Below are 16,546 nucleotides of genomic sequence, written 5' to 3' on the forward strand. Positions count from 1 at the left end.
ATAAGGTGTGTGTAATTTCAGCTTTGGTAGATAACTTTTGGTAGATATATGCCATACTTGGATGCAAAAATCCTAAATAAAATATTATTAACACTGGTCCTGAATCCAGCAATATATGTGTATTTATGTGTATGTGTATATGTGTACATATATGTATATGTACATACAAAAAAGATAATGCTTTCCAACCAAGTTGAGCTTATTTCAGGAATACAAGATTTTTTAAGTTTCAGGTGTACAACATAGTGACTCAATATTTGTATATATTGCAAAATGATCATCAGTAAGTCTAGTTAACACTCATCACCATAAAGTTGCAAGTTTTTTTTCTTACGCTGAGAACTTTTAAGACCTGTTCTCTTAGCAACTTTCAAGTATACAAGACAGTATTATTAACTTAATCACCATGCTGTACATACACTACATCCCCATGACTTATTTATTTTATAACTGGAAGTTTGTACTTTTTGACCACCTTCACCCATTTCACCCATCTCCCAACCCCCCCATCTCTGGCAACCACCAACCTGTTCTCTATATCTATGAAGTCCTCTTTTTTTTTTTTTGGTCAAGATTCCACATATAAGTGAGATTGTATGGTATTTTTCTTTCTCTTTCTGGCTTATTTCACTTAGGATAGGCTGAATAATATTCCATTGTGTGCGTGTGTGTATACACACACACACACACACGTTTTCTTTTTCTTTTTTTTTTTTTTTTAATTTTTTTTTATTATTATTATTTTTTTGCGGTATGCGGGCCTCTCACTGTTGTGTCCTCTCCCGTTGCGGAGCACAGGCTCCGGACGGGCAGGCTCAGCGGCCATGGCTCACCGGCCTAGCCGCTCCTCGGCATGTGGGATCTTCCGGGACCGGGGCATGAACCCGCGTACCCTTCGTCGGCAGGCGGACTCCCAACCACTGCGCCACCAGGGAAGCCCGTCACACACGTTTTCTTTATCCGTTCATCCATTGATGACACGGTTGCTTCCATGTCTTGGCTATTGTAAATAATGCTGCAGTGAACATGGGGGTGCAGATATCTTTCTGAGTTAGATTTTGTTTTTTTGGATAAATACCTACAAGTGGAATCATACAGTAGGTCTATTTTTAAATTTTTTGAGGAACATCCATACTGTTTTTCATAGTGGCTGCACCAATTTACTTTCCCACCAAATTCACAAGGGTTGCCTTTTTTCCACATCCTCACCAACACTTACTTCTTGTCTTTTTGGTAATAGCCATTCTGACAGGTATGAGATGATATCTCACTGTGGTTTTGATTTGCATATCCCTGATGATTAGTGATGTTGAGCACCTTTCAGGGACCTCTTGGCCATCTGTTTGTCGTCTTTGGAAAAAATGTCTATTCAGGTCGTCTGTCCATGTTTCAATCAGATTGTTTGGGGGGTTTTTTGCTCTTGCTTTGTATGAATTCTTTATATTTTAGATATTAACCCCTTATCAGAAATGTGATTTGAAAATATTTTCTCTCATTCAGTACACTGCCTTTTTTATTCTGTTGATGGTTTCCTTTGCTGCTCAGAGGCTTTTTAGTTTGAAGTAGTCCCATTTGTTTGTTTTTTGCTTTTGTTGCCTTTGCTTTTGGTGTCAAAACCAAAAAATCATCACCAGGACCAGTGTCAAGGAGCTTACTGCCTATGGTTTCTCCTTGGAATTATATGATTTCAGTCTTTTAAAGTTTATTTATTTATTTATTCCGGCCACACGGCTTGTGGGATCTTAGTTCCCCAACCAGGGATCGAACCCGCCACCCCTGCATTGGAAGCTCGGAGTCTTAACTACTGGACCGCCAGGGAAGTCCCTGATTTCAGTCTTATATGTTCAAATCTTCAACCCATTTTGAGTTAATTTTTGTGTATGGTGTAAGATAGTGGTCCCTTTCCATTATTTTGCTTGTGGCGGTTCAGTTTTCCCAATATCATTTATTTGAAAAGACTGTCCCTCACCAATTGTGTATTCTTGGCTCTTTTGTTGTAAATTAATTGACCATATATATGTGAGTTTACTTCTGAACTCTATTCTGTTCCATTGATCTATGTTTCTGTTTTTATGCCAGTATTATACTGTATTCATTACTAGCGCTTTGTAATATAGTTTGCGGTCAGGAAGTGTGATGTCTCTAGCTTTGTTCTTCTTGCTTAAAGTCGCTTTGGCTATTTGGGGTCTTTTGTGGTTTCATACAAATTTTAGGATTGTTTGTTCTATTTCTGTGAAAAATGCCGTTGGAATTTTGGTAGGGATTGCATTGAATCTCTAGATGCTTTGTGTGGCACAGACATTTTAACAATATTAATTTTTCCAGACTGTGAGCACACAGTTTCTTCCATTTATTTGTGTCATCTTCAATTTCTTTCATCAGTGTCTTAAAGTTTTCAGTGTACATTTCTTTCACCTCCTTGGTTAAATTTATTCCTTGGTATTTTATGCTTTTTGATGCAATTGGATATGGGATTATTTTCTTAATTTCTCTTTCTGATAGTTCATTATTAGTGTATAGAAATGCAAATGATTTTGTGGAATGATTTTACATCCTGCAGTTTTACTAATGGTAAATGAAGACGGCTTAATATTTGAGTCACTCCATGTAGTTCACCACATTATCAGAGTAAGGGAGAAAAACCATCTCATTTGATAATCTCAGCGTAATCATCTCAGTAGATAAAGAACAAGGGTATGTTCCTTCAATAACAGTACATTTATCACACTCAAAAAGTGTGACATTAATATAAAACTGTTACGGCTTCCCTGGTGGCGCAGTGGTTGAGAGTCCGCCTGCTGATGCAGGGGACACAGGTTCGTGCCCTGGTCCGGGAAGATCCCACATGCCGTGCAGTGGCTGGGCCCGTGAGCCATGGCCGCTGGGCCTGCGTGTCCGGAGCCTGTGCTCCGCAATGGGAGAGGCCACAACAGTGAGAGGCCCGCGTACCGCAAAAGAAAACCACTAAAAAACCAGTAAAACAAACTGTTAGTGAATAAACAGTACATATTCAGATTTCTATTGTTCTGATAACATCCTTTGTTTTGCTTTTTTTAGTCTGAGTTCCAATCCAGGATCAAATGTCAGATGTATTTCGATACATCACAGTCATTATATAACACGCACATAAAAAATATCAGTGTGAACTTAATTATTATAAAGTGAATACCCTTCTAACCCCCACGTGTGAAAGAGGATAGACTCTTGCTACACCCTCCCAGAAGTTTTCCACCTGCCCCTTCTCAAATACAACTCCCTCCCTCTCATCTAAGGTTAGCCATTATTCTAATTTTTATGATCATTATTTTCTTTCCTTTATAGTTTAGCTTTACCTGTTTTTCAATGTGGTTTTAATATTTTAATCATAAAACTTTATTAATATCTAATTGTAATAGTAATAATATTTTAATATTTCAACATGATATGGTTTGATAATCTGCTTCTGCACCATCATTTTTCTTTTTCCTTTTACATTTGTGTTCTTCTCAGTGCATCACATCAGAAGCATGTAATGTCTGTCTAATTACTGATGGTGTTAACCTTCTATCACTTGATTATATTTGCCAGATTTTTGTACTTTGTAAAGTTACACCTTTGTAATAAATAGTTTGAGGCTGCGTAGATATCCTGTTTCTTGTGAAACTTTGATCCTAGTTTTAGCAATCATTGATGATTCTTGCCCCAAAGCATTTTTACTATAATGTTAGCCAGATGCTGTTTTCTGGGTCCGTCATTCCGTCTGTAGTTAATAGTTGGAGTTCGCTAGAAGGAAGGCTTTCTCTTCTCTCTTGTGTGTATTTATTTCAGTGTTTCATGTATGTTTTATTTTATGGATTTTATATTCTGTTATAATCGTTTTGATGCATGAATTGTTCCAGTTTAGGCCAGTGGCAGCCCCTTCAGCTGGTGCCTGTCCCTTTGACATGTGTCTGACATGTTTGTTTGAGCACCTTCTTACTTTCTGGTGCAAGATGATCCCACTTATCAGTATTTTCCTAGGCTCAGATCTGGAATTGGGCATATCTCTAGGGAGAACTGGTTCTTTTAGTGGATAATTGTATTCAAAAGCAAAGATCTTGGTGCTGAGTAGGTTTTTTTAAAATATTTTTCCTATTTGGGGTTTGTAGGGCTTTTTGAATTCATAGCTTGGTATTTAAGTTTTGGGAAATTATTGGCCTTTACCTCTTTAAACATTGCTTCTACTCCATTCTTTCTCCTCTTCCTCTGAGAGTCCAGTTACTCATGTTAGACCTTTTCACTGTATCCCATATGTATTATAAGCATTTCTATGTTTTCCATCCCTGTTTCCTTATGTGCTTTAATTCTCTGGATCTATAATTTTTTCTTCTGTTGTGTTTAACTTTGTATTAAACTATATATGTATTAAAATTCTTAACATCAATTATTACGCTTTTCGGTTCTAGGGTTTCCATTTGACTATGTCTCTCACTCTCTCTTTGTTAATAGGTTGTACTTGTCTAGTGAAATTCTTGCTATCATCTGTGTTTTTGAATAATTAATAGTATTTATTTTAAAATCCATGCCTGGTAACTGCAGTCTCTGGGTCACTTGGGTGTCTGGTTCTGTAGTGTTTCTCCACCCCTTCCCTCCCGCACCATTTATGGTTATTTTTTTCTGTTATTATAACAGAAAACAATAATTTTATAATATAAAATAACCATTTATGGTTATTTTTTTCTGTAGGTTATTTTTTTCTGTAGGAAAGCAAATTGATTATCTGTTTATAAAGTTATAAAAATGTTAATCTTAGATTTCCTGAAATACAGTTACTTGATCTGTCTACAGCAGACAACTTTTTGGTAAATTTAGTTGTAATACACAACCCTTGAATCTCAGTGGATTACAATAGCAAAGGCTTATTTGTTGCTTGCATTACATTCTGGTTCCTGAGTAACTGCAGCTACATCCCATGGTTATTATGTTCCATGTGTCTTATTCATTCTGAGACCTAGGCTGAAGGAGAAGCCCTCATCAGGGATGTTTTAATCTCAGGGCCAAAGTTAATGGGAGAGATGGACCATGTGATGGCTCTTCAGAGTCTTCTCAGTTGAAGTTCATTTCTCTCCCATTCACAATCAATTGACGGAAGCCATTTATGTATGTGCTACTTCCCCAGGGAGGCATTATAAGTTATATGGGAGGGAGGAGTGAATAATTAGGAACAGTAATACAATTTATCTTGCTATCCTAAAGAAAAAACTCCCACATTTGAAAAAAGCTGTATGTACATGAAGATGTTAATGCAGAATTATTAATAATTGCAGGGCTTCCCTGGTGGCGCAGTGGTTGGGAGTCCGCCTGCCGATGCAGGGGACGCGGGTTCGTGCCCCGGTCTGGGAGGGTCCCGCGTGCCGCGGAGCGGCTGGGCCCGTGAGCCATGGCCGCTGGGCCTGCGCGTCCGGAGCCTGTCCTCCGCAGCGGGAGAGGCCACAACGGTGAGAGGCCCGCATAACGCATAAAAAAAAAAAAAAAAAAAAAAAATTGCAAAAATTTATAGTAGTAAGGAACTTTATGATATATTCCGTGATTATGCAGTTCTTAAAATGATCATTGTAATACCTAGCAACATAGGAAAGTGCATTTAGTACACTGTTAAGTGAAAGAGCAATGTAGAGAGTATATGTACCCTATCAGTACAGCTATGTACACACAGTCATACATTTGTAAGAAAACTGAAGATAGAAAAATGATATTTATCTTAGTGGTTTTTCATTTTTAAACTTAAAGTTTTTATAGTGCTGTTATTTATTATCATTATTTTTTTTTTTGTGGTATGCGGGCCTCTCACTGTTGTGGCCTCTCCCGTTGCGGAGCACAGGCTCCGGACGCGCAGGCTCAGCGGCCATGGCTCATGGGCCCAGCCGCTCCGCGGCATGTGGGATCTTCCCGGACCGGGGCACGAACCCGTGTCCCCTGCATCGGCAGGTGGACTCTCAACCACTGCGCCACCAGGGAAGCCCTAGTGCTATTATTTTATAATTAAAAGCAATTTTGTTTTCTTAAAGGTTATTTTTCATTCTAAAAAGTCATATACATTTATCAAAGAAATGTTGGAAAATGCAGAAAATAGGATTAAAAAAACAAACTCTTGACCTATCTCCCCAAATCACCACAGTAACTATTTTAGGTGTGTTTAAAAAATTACTATATTAAAAGTATTTACCAGATTAACCTTGTATTGTGTTGTCATGTTTCATTTCAGGTCCTGAAAATCCTTGGTTGGTCCAAGCTTATGTTTCAGCAGCTAAACACCCTTTTGCTTCCGTGGTGGCTCAGGAGGTTTTCCAGAGTGGAATCATTCCTTCAGATACAGACTTTCGTATCTACAGGGATTTTGGGAACATTCCAGGTATTCTGTCAGTCGTTACGGGCTTTTTTGTGACAATGATTAATCAAAAACAAGTTTTACATTTTGGAAGTTTGTGAGTGAGCAGCATTTTCTGAGAGCAAATTCTCTATGTGAAAACTGCATATTTTGACTTACTGAAAGAGACACCCTGATAGTTTCTTTTTCTTTTAAACTCCAGTCTAAGTTAAATGCTTCCCTTTTCTAGAACATGTCATCTTGGCCCACAGTGTGACAGAACAGGGGAGAACTGGTTAGCACTTCATTCCCAAAAGATGGTAATAGATCCTTCAGGGGTCTTTTTCATTGTTATCTTGCTGTGCCAACTGCCCTGGCAAGGATGTCAATGGCAAAGTTTTGATGACCTCCCGTGCTCAATATTCCTACGCCTTGCTGTGTGAATTGTAATGCCCCAGTCATTATGTATTGAATTATGTACCATAACTATTGGTTTTGTGAGAATTTGGAAGAAAATTTACATCATGCATTCATGAATGTGACAAAGCAATCATGTCACTGCTTTGATGTTTTGTCTTTCAGGAATTTAATACATTAAACAAATAGGCCTAAAGTAAGGTTGATCTTTAAAATGACTTTTTTTTTTTCTGTATGTCTTAGGAATAGACTTAGCTTTTATTGAGAATGGATACATTTATCACACCAAGTATGACACAGCGGACAGAATTCTAACAGATTCCATTCAGCGAGCAGGTTGGTATTCTAATTTAGACTTTTTTTTTTTGTGGTACGCAGACCTCTCACTGTTGTGGTGTCTCCCGGTGCGGAGCACAGGCTCCAGACACGCAGGCTCAGCGGCCGTGGCTCATGGGCCCAGCCGCTCTGCGGCATATGGGATCTTCCCGGACTGAGGCACGAACCCGCGTCCCCTGCATCGGCAGGCGGACTCTCAACCACTGCGCCACTAGGGAAGCCCCTAATTTAGACTTTTGATATTAAGATGGAATACTATGGATGACCTGTAAACCTATAAATATTCTGTGTCCTGTGCATTAGGGAGGCAGTGTATGGTGTAAATGAGGTGGGGCTTTGGAGTTAGATGAGGCTTTGAATTTTAGCCTTGAAATCTAGTTTAGCAGTTAAGAACATAAGACTATTCATTATGAGGAATTTGAAAGGGTGTTGACCCAGGGTTATGGTCGGATTGCTGAGTGATGAGACTGTAGCCAAAATGGAAGCTATACATTGGAGGTGGTACAAGCACATGTTTGGGCAACTTGCCCAGGTCTGGAAAAGTTACATTGATCCAAGGTTGAGTGGTGAGGGCCAGTGAGTGGGTTATAGGACAGGTGTCAGGACAAGGGGTAAGGGAGTTAAAGTGTTTTCCAGAGAGATCCATAGTAGTCAGGGGAGGTGAGTCTGTTGCTGAGCCTTAAAAAGAGTTGGTGGGATTTGGCACAGTGGAAAAGAGAGGATGTCCCAAGTAAGAGCACAGCACGAGTAGGGTGTGTTTGTGTATGAGGGGCTGTTGGTGAGTAGATTGTCAGAGAATGGAGGTTGCATTTTCAGAAATAGAGGGAAATGAGGTATAAGTGTATAGGGTAGATAAAATTGTAGAAAGCTTTAAAAATCAGCAAGAGGATGCTGTAGGAATAAGGAATCATTAAAGGCCTGAGTACATGAATGAATGATGGTTTAAAATGCTGTCAGTCTGGTGATGCAGTGTGGAGTGGATGGTGAAGACGGGGAGAGAGCCAGGAGTCAGGGCTGTTCGAACAGTAATTTTCGTGTAGAATAGTAAAGGACCTAGACTGGGGTGTTGACCAAAGATAGAAATGAAAGCAAGGGGATAGAAAATTAGGTATATTTTGAATGTGAATTCAACAGAGCTTGACAGATTAGGTAGAAGGGGCAGCAGGGGGCAGCGTCAGGCCTAGCTGGCTGGGGGAGAGATGATGCCATTGACCATTATGGGAACACGGGAAGGAGGCCCCCATCCAGAGCAGGCATGAAGAGGGGAAGGAGACTGAAGTCTGTCAGATGTAAGACGGAGGGTGTCTGAACTGACCAGATGAAAATATAGATACACTGTTAGAGCTCATGACAGAACTGGATTTCTGGGTTTGGAAATTAAAGGCATAGAGAAAACCACAGAAGTATGGAGAATGGAAATGGTATTTGGAAGAGGGAAGCAAAGGTAGAGGACTAAACTTGAGCTTTGAGGAAGACACATTCTAAGGTGTGAAAGAGGAGCCAATGAAAGAAATCCCGCAGTAAGACAGAGGTGGTGTCTTCAGTGGAAAGAGAAAGTCAATGGGACGAGCAGCAGGAAGAAATGCCAGTCATTCATGTCTTCTTGTAATTCTTCATTATTAAGTTCAAACTCGTTTAGTCATTGATTGATATAACAGATATTTGTGACAGCATCTGATGTGCCAGATTCTGCCTGATAATGACTCTCCCAGCTCTCCAGCTTCATTGCTGAATACTCTCTCTACTCATTCCGGACTTTTTTTCCACCCTGTATTTGGAACTTGCCCTCCTCAGGGCCTTCATCTACACAGATGAACAGTCTCAGTCTGGACAATCTGTCCCCCAATGTAGCTCCTGTCCATCCTTTAGCTGTAAATTTCACTTCCTCGAGTGCTTCCCTGACTTCTCAAATTCCATTAGTCTACCGTGATATGTTTTTAGGGGACTCTCTCCTTCTTATTTCTCTTTTTAATTGGGATATCATTGAAATTCCTTATTAATTCTTAACACACGTGTAATAACTTGTTTGGTGTTTGTGAGCTTCATGAGCTGCTTGGTTCCCCACTGAATTTCTGGTATCTAGAGTGGTGTCTGCTACATTAAATATATATTAAATGAAGAAGGACTAAGAAACAGTCACTTGATTTGTCAACAGTGAGGGTAGAATTGATCAGGGAGTAGCTGTAATAAATAGAAGAGTAAGGATGAAGACCAGGTCGCTGAGCTTTGAAGTGGAGAGGAAACAAGAGTAGGAGGCATGGACCTTATCTGAGATATTTAGTAAGAAAAGTGGGGGAGAGCAGTAGGATGGTAGAAAGCTATTTCTGTTCACAGTCTTTCTAGGTATTTCTTTACTCCAACAGTGGATGGTTTATTCAACTTTGTTACTTTTTTTTTTTTTTTTTTTTTTTTTTTACTAATAGGTGACAATATTTTAGCAGTTCTTAAATATCTAGCTACATCTGATATGTTGGCTTCTTCTTCTAAGTATCAACATGGAAACATGGTGTTCTTTGATGTGCTTGGCCTGTTTGTCATTGCCTACCCCTCTCGTGTTGGCTTGATAATTAACTACATGGTGGTAATGGCTGTTGCCTTATACCTGGGAAAGAAATTATTGCAGCCCCAAAATAAGAGTAAGTATTTTCCTTTATAACTACTGTACTGGCACGGGTATGGAATTTGCCTGAAGTTTTTTAGTCACTTTGCTTATATCTTTCCAAGAAGTTAAAAATCTTAAGAAAACTAACATTTGATTTATACTGTTGTAAGAAATTTGTAAATGCATATCAGGTTGATATGCTCATTATACTTTTAGTCATGGTGAAGCAGGCAATTTTTACGTACTTATGCACTTCATAGAAGTACCACAAAAGCTTGTGGAAAATGGTTTGTAAAGATTGACTTTTAGTGAAGAGTCCCATTAAAAAGTCTTGTCCACACTACAGACCAATAGCACACTGTTCTGGAGTATAAATGAGCGTCTTCTGGTTAAATTGGTCTCCTTCTACTATGTTTGTACTCTAAGTTGGTGTGTGCTGTTATCAGATAAAATATTTAGCAGCAATTTAAATACTCATTTATCACTGGTTATTTTCTCATGCTACTTCTATTCCTGTGTTAGCTTCTTTTAGTAAGATTTTATATGGAACTTTGCCCTCCATTTCTGCTGTTATTTCAATACACAAAGCATCCTAAAGGTGATGAAGATTAAGACGACCCACTTTTCTAGCCAGGAATATATCTGAACTACTCCTGAAGACTTACCTCTTTGAGTCTTTTGTACGCAGGGACTCTGAGTAGATGTCAATACTTGAATCTTATTCACTGATACTTTCCCTGTGTAGTGTTTAACAAACCTTACCCCTAGGAAATGTCAGTATTTTCAATTACAATGGTGAATTTTGTTTTAACGTTTGCTTCTTTAATTCTACTGACTGGTTATGAAATTGATTTGATAAAGACGGTGATCTCTACTTTTTGTTTTCTCTCAATTAGCTGCTACCTACACAAAGGACTTCTTCTGTGGACTTGGCATCACTCTGATAAGCTGGTTTACTAGCTTGGTTACAGTTCTCATCATAGCAGTGTTCATCTCTCTTATTGGACAGTCTCTCTCATGGTATAACCACTTCTACGTCTCCGTTTGTCTGTATGGAACTGCAGCTGTTGCCAAAATAATATTCATACATACCCTCGCAAAAAGATTTCATTATGTGGTAAGTGTTGGGCATATTTATTGATTTCTTTTTGCTGCCTTCTAGGATTGAAGACAAACTCAGGTGGGTGTTCCTTGTGATTGGCCTTTTGAGCAATCAAAGATTGTTTGGCATGGCTATAGATAATTGACTCCGAGATCTGTGTTGACTTTCTGGAAGGCTTCTCATTCTGAGGGTAGTAGACTTCAAATGAGGTTATAAAGCTGCAAACAGTTTGGGGTGTTGGTGACAGCAAGGTGTGTTAGCATAGCCTTTTGCCTCTCCTGACTCTGCGGTTTTTGTAACCATGCTCTTTAATCTACCAGCCTTTCTTGGGATCACCCAATTATTTATATTTGAATAGCTCTGTTTTCCACTGGACTGTAAGCTCCTTGAGGGCATGGATTGTTTTGTTCATTGTCCCCTGTGCTTAGGCAGTGTCGGAAACAGCACTAACACACAGTAAGTGTTTGCTGCGGGAATGAACGTTGCACTTAAAACTGCGCTTAAAGTTTTCAGTTTCCTTCACTTTTTTTTTAACTTTTATGTTGTTGATGCATATTCTGTCAGCATGCCTTTGTGGTCTGGGGGTTATACTGACACACTGCTAAGGAGAATAAGGGGAGGTAGACAGGGTTCCAAAATGATTTATGCTGACTTAGAGAATATAGCCATATTGTTGTGGTTTCAACTGTATACCATTGTATTTTGTTTGGTAAAAACAAAATTAGGTATTAGGGTTATGAGGTAATAGGACTAAAAATAAATTACAGTGAGAGAGCAAGCAGTGGTTTCTGATTTTCTAAGAGAGTTAAAGGGAAAATCTTTCTTAGTTCCGTCATTTTCAAGACGGCCAGTGTACACCTGTTTTTTCGGTTTGTACTGCTGGGGATTAGAATGCAGACATGGAAGACTATAATACAGCATCCTTTCACAAGGATGTCTTTGGTACCTGAACCTTGGTCTCAGTTTCAGTTCATGTTGGGATATGATCTGAGGAGCCCTTCTGTGTTTCAGGCCCTATTGAAGAAAGGCTCTTTGAGGTTAGCCATCTGTTTATGGTTGAGCCAATGCTTGTATCTTAGTGGCTTCTGTCTCCAAAAGAATTATACCATGGGGCTCAATTTCACATGCTTATTCTTAGTGCAATGGTATGTAATCAGTCAGAGCGTGGCTGACTGTCATTGATATGGCATTGGGGTGCAATAGAGGGTAAGACAGAAATGCTTAGTAAAGTTCTACTTTGACTGATTTCAGTTGTCTGATTACAAAACTTTGGGCTGAAGGCACAATGTAAAGAATAGTGTGTTTTATTTTCATTTCACAAATGGTCTTTGAGTATCCAGTGGGCTTCCATGCTAAGGTCTGGTCCAGAGATTCAGGACATAGTCTTTTTCTTTGAGGAGCTCACAGTTTCATTTGGGGATGAAATGATGGAGAAACCACAGGGGTTCCAGTACATTGGGACGAAGTGAACTAGAGTGATATATTAACAGTGCTGTAGGAATATAGGGCCAGGAGAGATGAATTTTGTTTGTGGAAGTCAGGAAGGCTTCATGAAGGAGGTGGTGACATTTGAACTGGGTTTCTGAAGCCTGAGTAGAAGTGTGCCAGATAGAGAACAGGTTGATGGGCAAAGGTGGGAATGTACAAGATGCATTTGGCTCACAGTCAGTAAAAAGTTCAGTGTGGTGAAGATGAGGTTGATAGGATAATAACTGGGAAAGTAGGCCAGGGTGAAGTTGGAGCATGACCCTAAAAATCCGTGGGGCCACAATTTAAAATTTCTAAGCAGGATATTGAGTGTGAGAATTTGTAATTTAGTAGGAACACAGTGGTAACAGTGTACAGAATGGATTGGAAGGGGTAGAGGGATAATAGAGACGGGGAGAGGGGAACTAGATTTGAGGGATGTTTGGACTTGGGTACAATGTGGGAACAATGTAAAACATTTTCAGTTATTACAGTCTTCATTGTTGAGATCTTTGTTTTTAAATATCTGAGTATAATTTGGCTTCAAATTGAATCCTAAGAATTATTTTATTCTTTTTAAAGACCATGACTCTTGATTAACAGTGTTGAACATCTAATTATTTAACGATGATAGCCTGTCTTTCATTGTCCAAAGGAGGTTTGTCAAGTGAACTTTAACTTGTTTTGAAAACATGTGACAAACTCTTTTGAGCTCTTGAATTAGGGACCCTTATAACAAACATGCCCTGGACTATACAGAAATGAGAAGGCAGAGGAGAAAGAAAAGCTTAAATATATCTATTTCCATTTTGGTATTTCTGCACTAAAATTATAACTTTCATGTTTACATTAATAGAATCGCTGGTGCAGACGTTAAAATGTATTAAGTTCATATGGCAACTTTCTTCTGAAGAACTCAAGGTGCTGCACAGGAATCCTCAGACTTCAGAGCTCAAAAAATGTAGACCAAATTTTATAACGTGAAACCACCAGGAATCCAGGATGGGGGCAAAGTTGTGCTACAAGACCAGTTGGAGATAGAAAAGACTCAGGAATCAAGCCAAAACCCCCCATGGCTGTGTGCTCTAGAGGTCCTGCAGTTCTCAAGCTGTGCTGTTGGTGGCGCTGCAGCCGCCTTCACATAGGTCATTTCTGCAGTTTGCTTGACATTCCTTGTAAGTTGCATGAATAAAAGAGCTTACAGAGGTGAATGTTTTTAGAGAGTCCTTTCTTCTATTTTAGAACATTTCCAAAGGTCTTTCAGCCCGGTGGAGGGAGAGCACAGATTATATACAAGTGATGATGTTTTTCCCCCCATCTTGTTAAATTCCCCTTTCCTGTGCAGTAATTTGAATTTATTACTTTATGATAGGAGGTAGCTTTGTCAGTGTTTACTTTAAAGTTTAAAGGATAGACCCTGCTCCAAACAAAATATAGCTTTTTGGAGCAGTGGAAGTTACACTACAATAGAAGATCTTTATGAATGGCCCATGAATGAGACGACTTGTATATTTTCTTTCTTTCAGAATGCCAGTGACCAGTATCTGGGAGAAGTATTTTTTGACGTCTCTCTGTTTGTGCACTGTGGGTTCCTTACAGCTCTCACTTACCAAGGGCTCTGCTCGGCATTTATTAGCGCTGTCTGGGTGGCATTCCCGTTGCTCACAAAGCTTTGCGTGCACAAGGACTTTAAGCGGCATGGTAGGGTATTTTTGGTTGTGATACAAATGGGAAATACCTTAAAATACATAAGATAAGGCTTCCAGAAACTATTTCCATATTTGATCTTTTTGGGTAGGCTTTCTAAATTGTTGCTGTTTTTTTTTTTTAACTTTCAGATCACACAGGTTTTTATCTTACACCTTATACCTACCCCATCATTCTCACGTAAATGAGCACATGCTAATATATTACATACTTTGTTTTCTTATTTGTATTCTACCCTAAGTCAAAGTATTTTCTCTCACTAAGATAACATGTACCAAAAGGGCAAGAGTCAGAGCTAACCTAATTTCTGTTAGGTGCGAAGGTATACCAGGACTATGAAAAGCTGTTATCTCACTGGAGAATTTCAGAGATGTGTTTTCTTTCTCTTTTTCTGTAGGTGCCGGAGGAAAATTTATTGCCTTTTACCTTTTGGGGATGTTTATTCCTTATCTTTATGCATTGTACCTCATCTGGGCCGTATTTGAGATGTTTACCCCTATCCTTGGGAGGAGTGGTTCGGAAATTCCACCTGATGTCGTGCTGGCTTCTATTTTGGCTGGTTGTACAATGATTCTCTCATCCTATTTTGTAAGGAAAAAAAATTTTTTTTTAATTTCCTTCTTCATTTTATATATAAATACATGATGAGTTTTGCCATGCTATATCCTATGAAACAGTGTTGATTCTACTATTAAGCAAAAGAAATGGTGAATGACTCTGCATATTGTGGGTTCGGTATGGGCATAAAATGTAGAAGGGGGGTTGTTGTTATTTTTGCTTCCTCATCCTCCCAAATCCTCTGATTATACTTCTTTTCAAATAGCTTTCAAACTACCTGAATTTGAATGTGTGGAATGAATACCAAGTGAGAAGTGGTAGAGATTGCTTGGTGGTGAATTTTTAGAGTGTGTTTTGAACTTACTAATTAGAGGCAAATGTTAATAAATACATGGTAGTTTCATTGGTGCTGTTAGAGCTAGTGAAGGCAGACTAATTCTGATGAGGAGTTTTCCCTTGTCGTTCACCTGCCTTGGTGCTGGTGCAGCCAAGGTCACTGATCGAGTCTGTGTCCTTGAGTGACATACACTTAAAACACCCAAACATGCCTTCCTTTACCAAGTAATGAATACATGTTACAGGCCTTGTCATTTTACTGTATCAGTGTTCTGCCCTCGCAGGGCGAGTCCTACCTGTGCCATCCCTGCTTCTCCTCTCTGGGACTCTCCGGAGGGAAGAAAAGACATGATGTAGAGTTGACAACCAGACTGTCCTCTGTTAGAGCAAGCTCCAGGCAGAGTTCTGCCCTTGGCGTGGTGTCGGCACTCTCCAGGACTCAGGCCTGGCTGCTCTGTTTCGTGGCTCTTTTCATTGCAGTCCCTAAGAGTAAGAAGTATTTATTGAATACCTGTAGGTACACTCTGAGATTTGAGGCTAGGGTACCAAATAGAAAAAGTAGCTATTATAGCTCTTTCCTTCATGGAGAGAATAGTGAGCTTTTTCACACTGATATAGTAAAGGGCATCTCATGTGGGGACTAGGGTCTAGGGACAGCAGATATAAGTACCACGTGCATGGTCAGTGCTGTCCATGCAAGTCCCTTAAATGGCAAATAAATAGCTGCATGTGTGACTGCGTATACAGCCCTGTAGAGTAATTCTTCTGCACGCTATTGTTTGAGATCAGCTGTACTAGCTCTGAAAGAAATTGAGCATTGCAGCCATTTTACTTTTAATATTACGATTTAGTCCTTACTGGTATTTGCAGGGATAGATGGAAAATTCTAAAATGTTCTTTGTTGCCTTCAGGGTTTACTTCTTTTGGTTTTAATATTAAGCCTTTAAATCCTCTGTATATCTTAACAGATGGTTTGCTGTTGTGAGGACTAAAGGAGATGTAGTTTCATCACATGTAGATTAGGTTGTAATCTAGAGTCAGCTAAGTTATGAACTGGACCCCCCCCCCTCCGCCCCTGCAGTGTATTTAAATCACAGTCAATGAATGAAAGTTACTGATGCTCATAAAAGGTGATCAGAGTGTGGGGCATTTCAGTTCTGTTCCATAGGGAAGGGGACAAAATGAACCCTGAAAACTTCACTGTGGAAATTGAAAAGACCCCAAAAGCATGGAAATCTTGGAAACCATAAGCAATCAGATTAAAGTCTATTACCTTCTAAATTACTTTTGGAGAGTGGCTCTTGGAATACTTTAATGTTCATTATAATGTGAAATAACTCTGCTGCCCTTTGATGCTGTGGGTTATCATTCTCTTCGCTATTTTCTTACTTATGTGTAGCTGTGTTACAGATAGTGGCTTTTTACTAGAGTGAGACTTTTCTTCTTGGGTAATGGAGAATTGAACCACAATGCACACTTCAGAGAGCCTTTTAGTCCTTGGGGACTTATTAAATATATTTGCTAGGAAGCAATTAAATTGCTGTCAAATGATCGGTTAACAGGTTTCCTGGGGTTCCCCTGTGCTGGGGCCATCATGGTTGTACTGATTAAATGAGACTGCTGGTAGGAGTGGGATCAGGAGGAGATTCTCAGAGAGAAACAGAGAAAGAGCCAGCGCACATGGGACACTTCATAG

The 16,546-nt window shown here is 39.4% G+C and overlaps 1 protein-coding gene across 2 annotated transcripts in view; it reads left to right on the forward strand.

Annotated features, from left to right (window-relative positions):
* ERMP1 (endoplasmic reticulum metallopeptidase 1) overlaps positions 1-16,546 on the forward strand; it is a 49,811-nt gene that overhangs the window by 11,915 nt on the left and 21,350 nt on the right. The window contains exons 5-10 of one of the 2 annotated variants that reach the window (XM_065879488.1): positions 6,224-6,370; positions 6,986-7,078; positions 9,502-9,714; positions 10,577-10,797; positions 13,776-13,950; positions 14,354-14,544. In XM_065879488.1, the coding sequence (XP_065735560.1) occupies positions 6,224-6,370; positions 6,986-7,078; positions 9,502-9,714; positions 10,577-10,797; positions 13,776-13,950; positions 14,354-14,544 (1,040 nt within the window). The remainder of the gene's footprint in view (positions 1-6,223; positions 6,371-6,985; positions 7,079-9,501; positions 9,715-10,576; positions 10,798-13,775; positions 13,951-14,353; positions 14,545-16,546) is intronic. The other variant, XM_065879490.1, reaches the window with a different exon arrangement.

This window comes from Phocoena phocoena, chromosome 6 (assembly GCF_963924675.1).
Source record: "Phocoena phocoena chromosome 6, mPhoPho1.1, whole genome shotgun sequence".
NCBI lineage: Eukaryota > Metazoa > Chordata > Mammalia > Artiodactyla > Phocoenidae > Phocoena > Phocoena phocoena.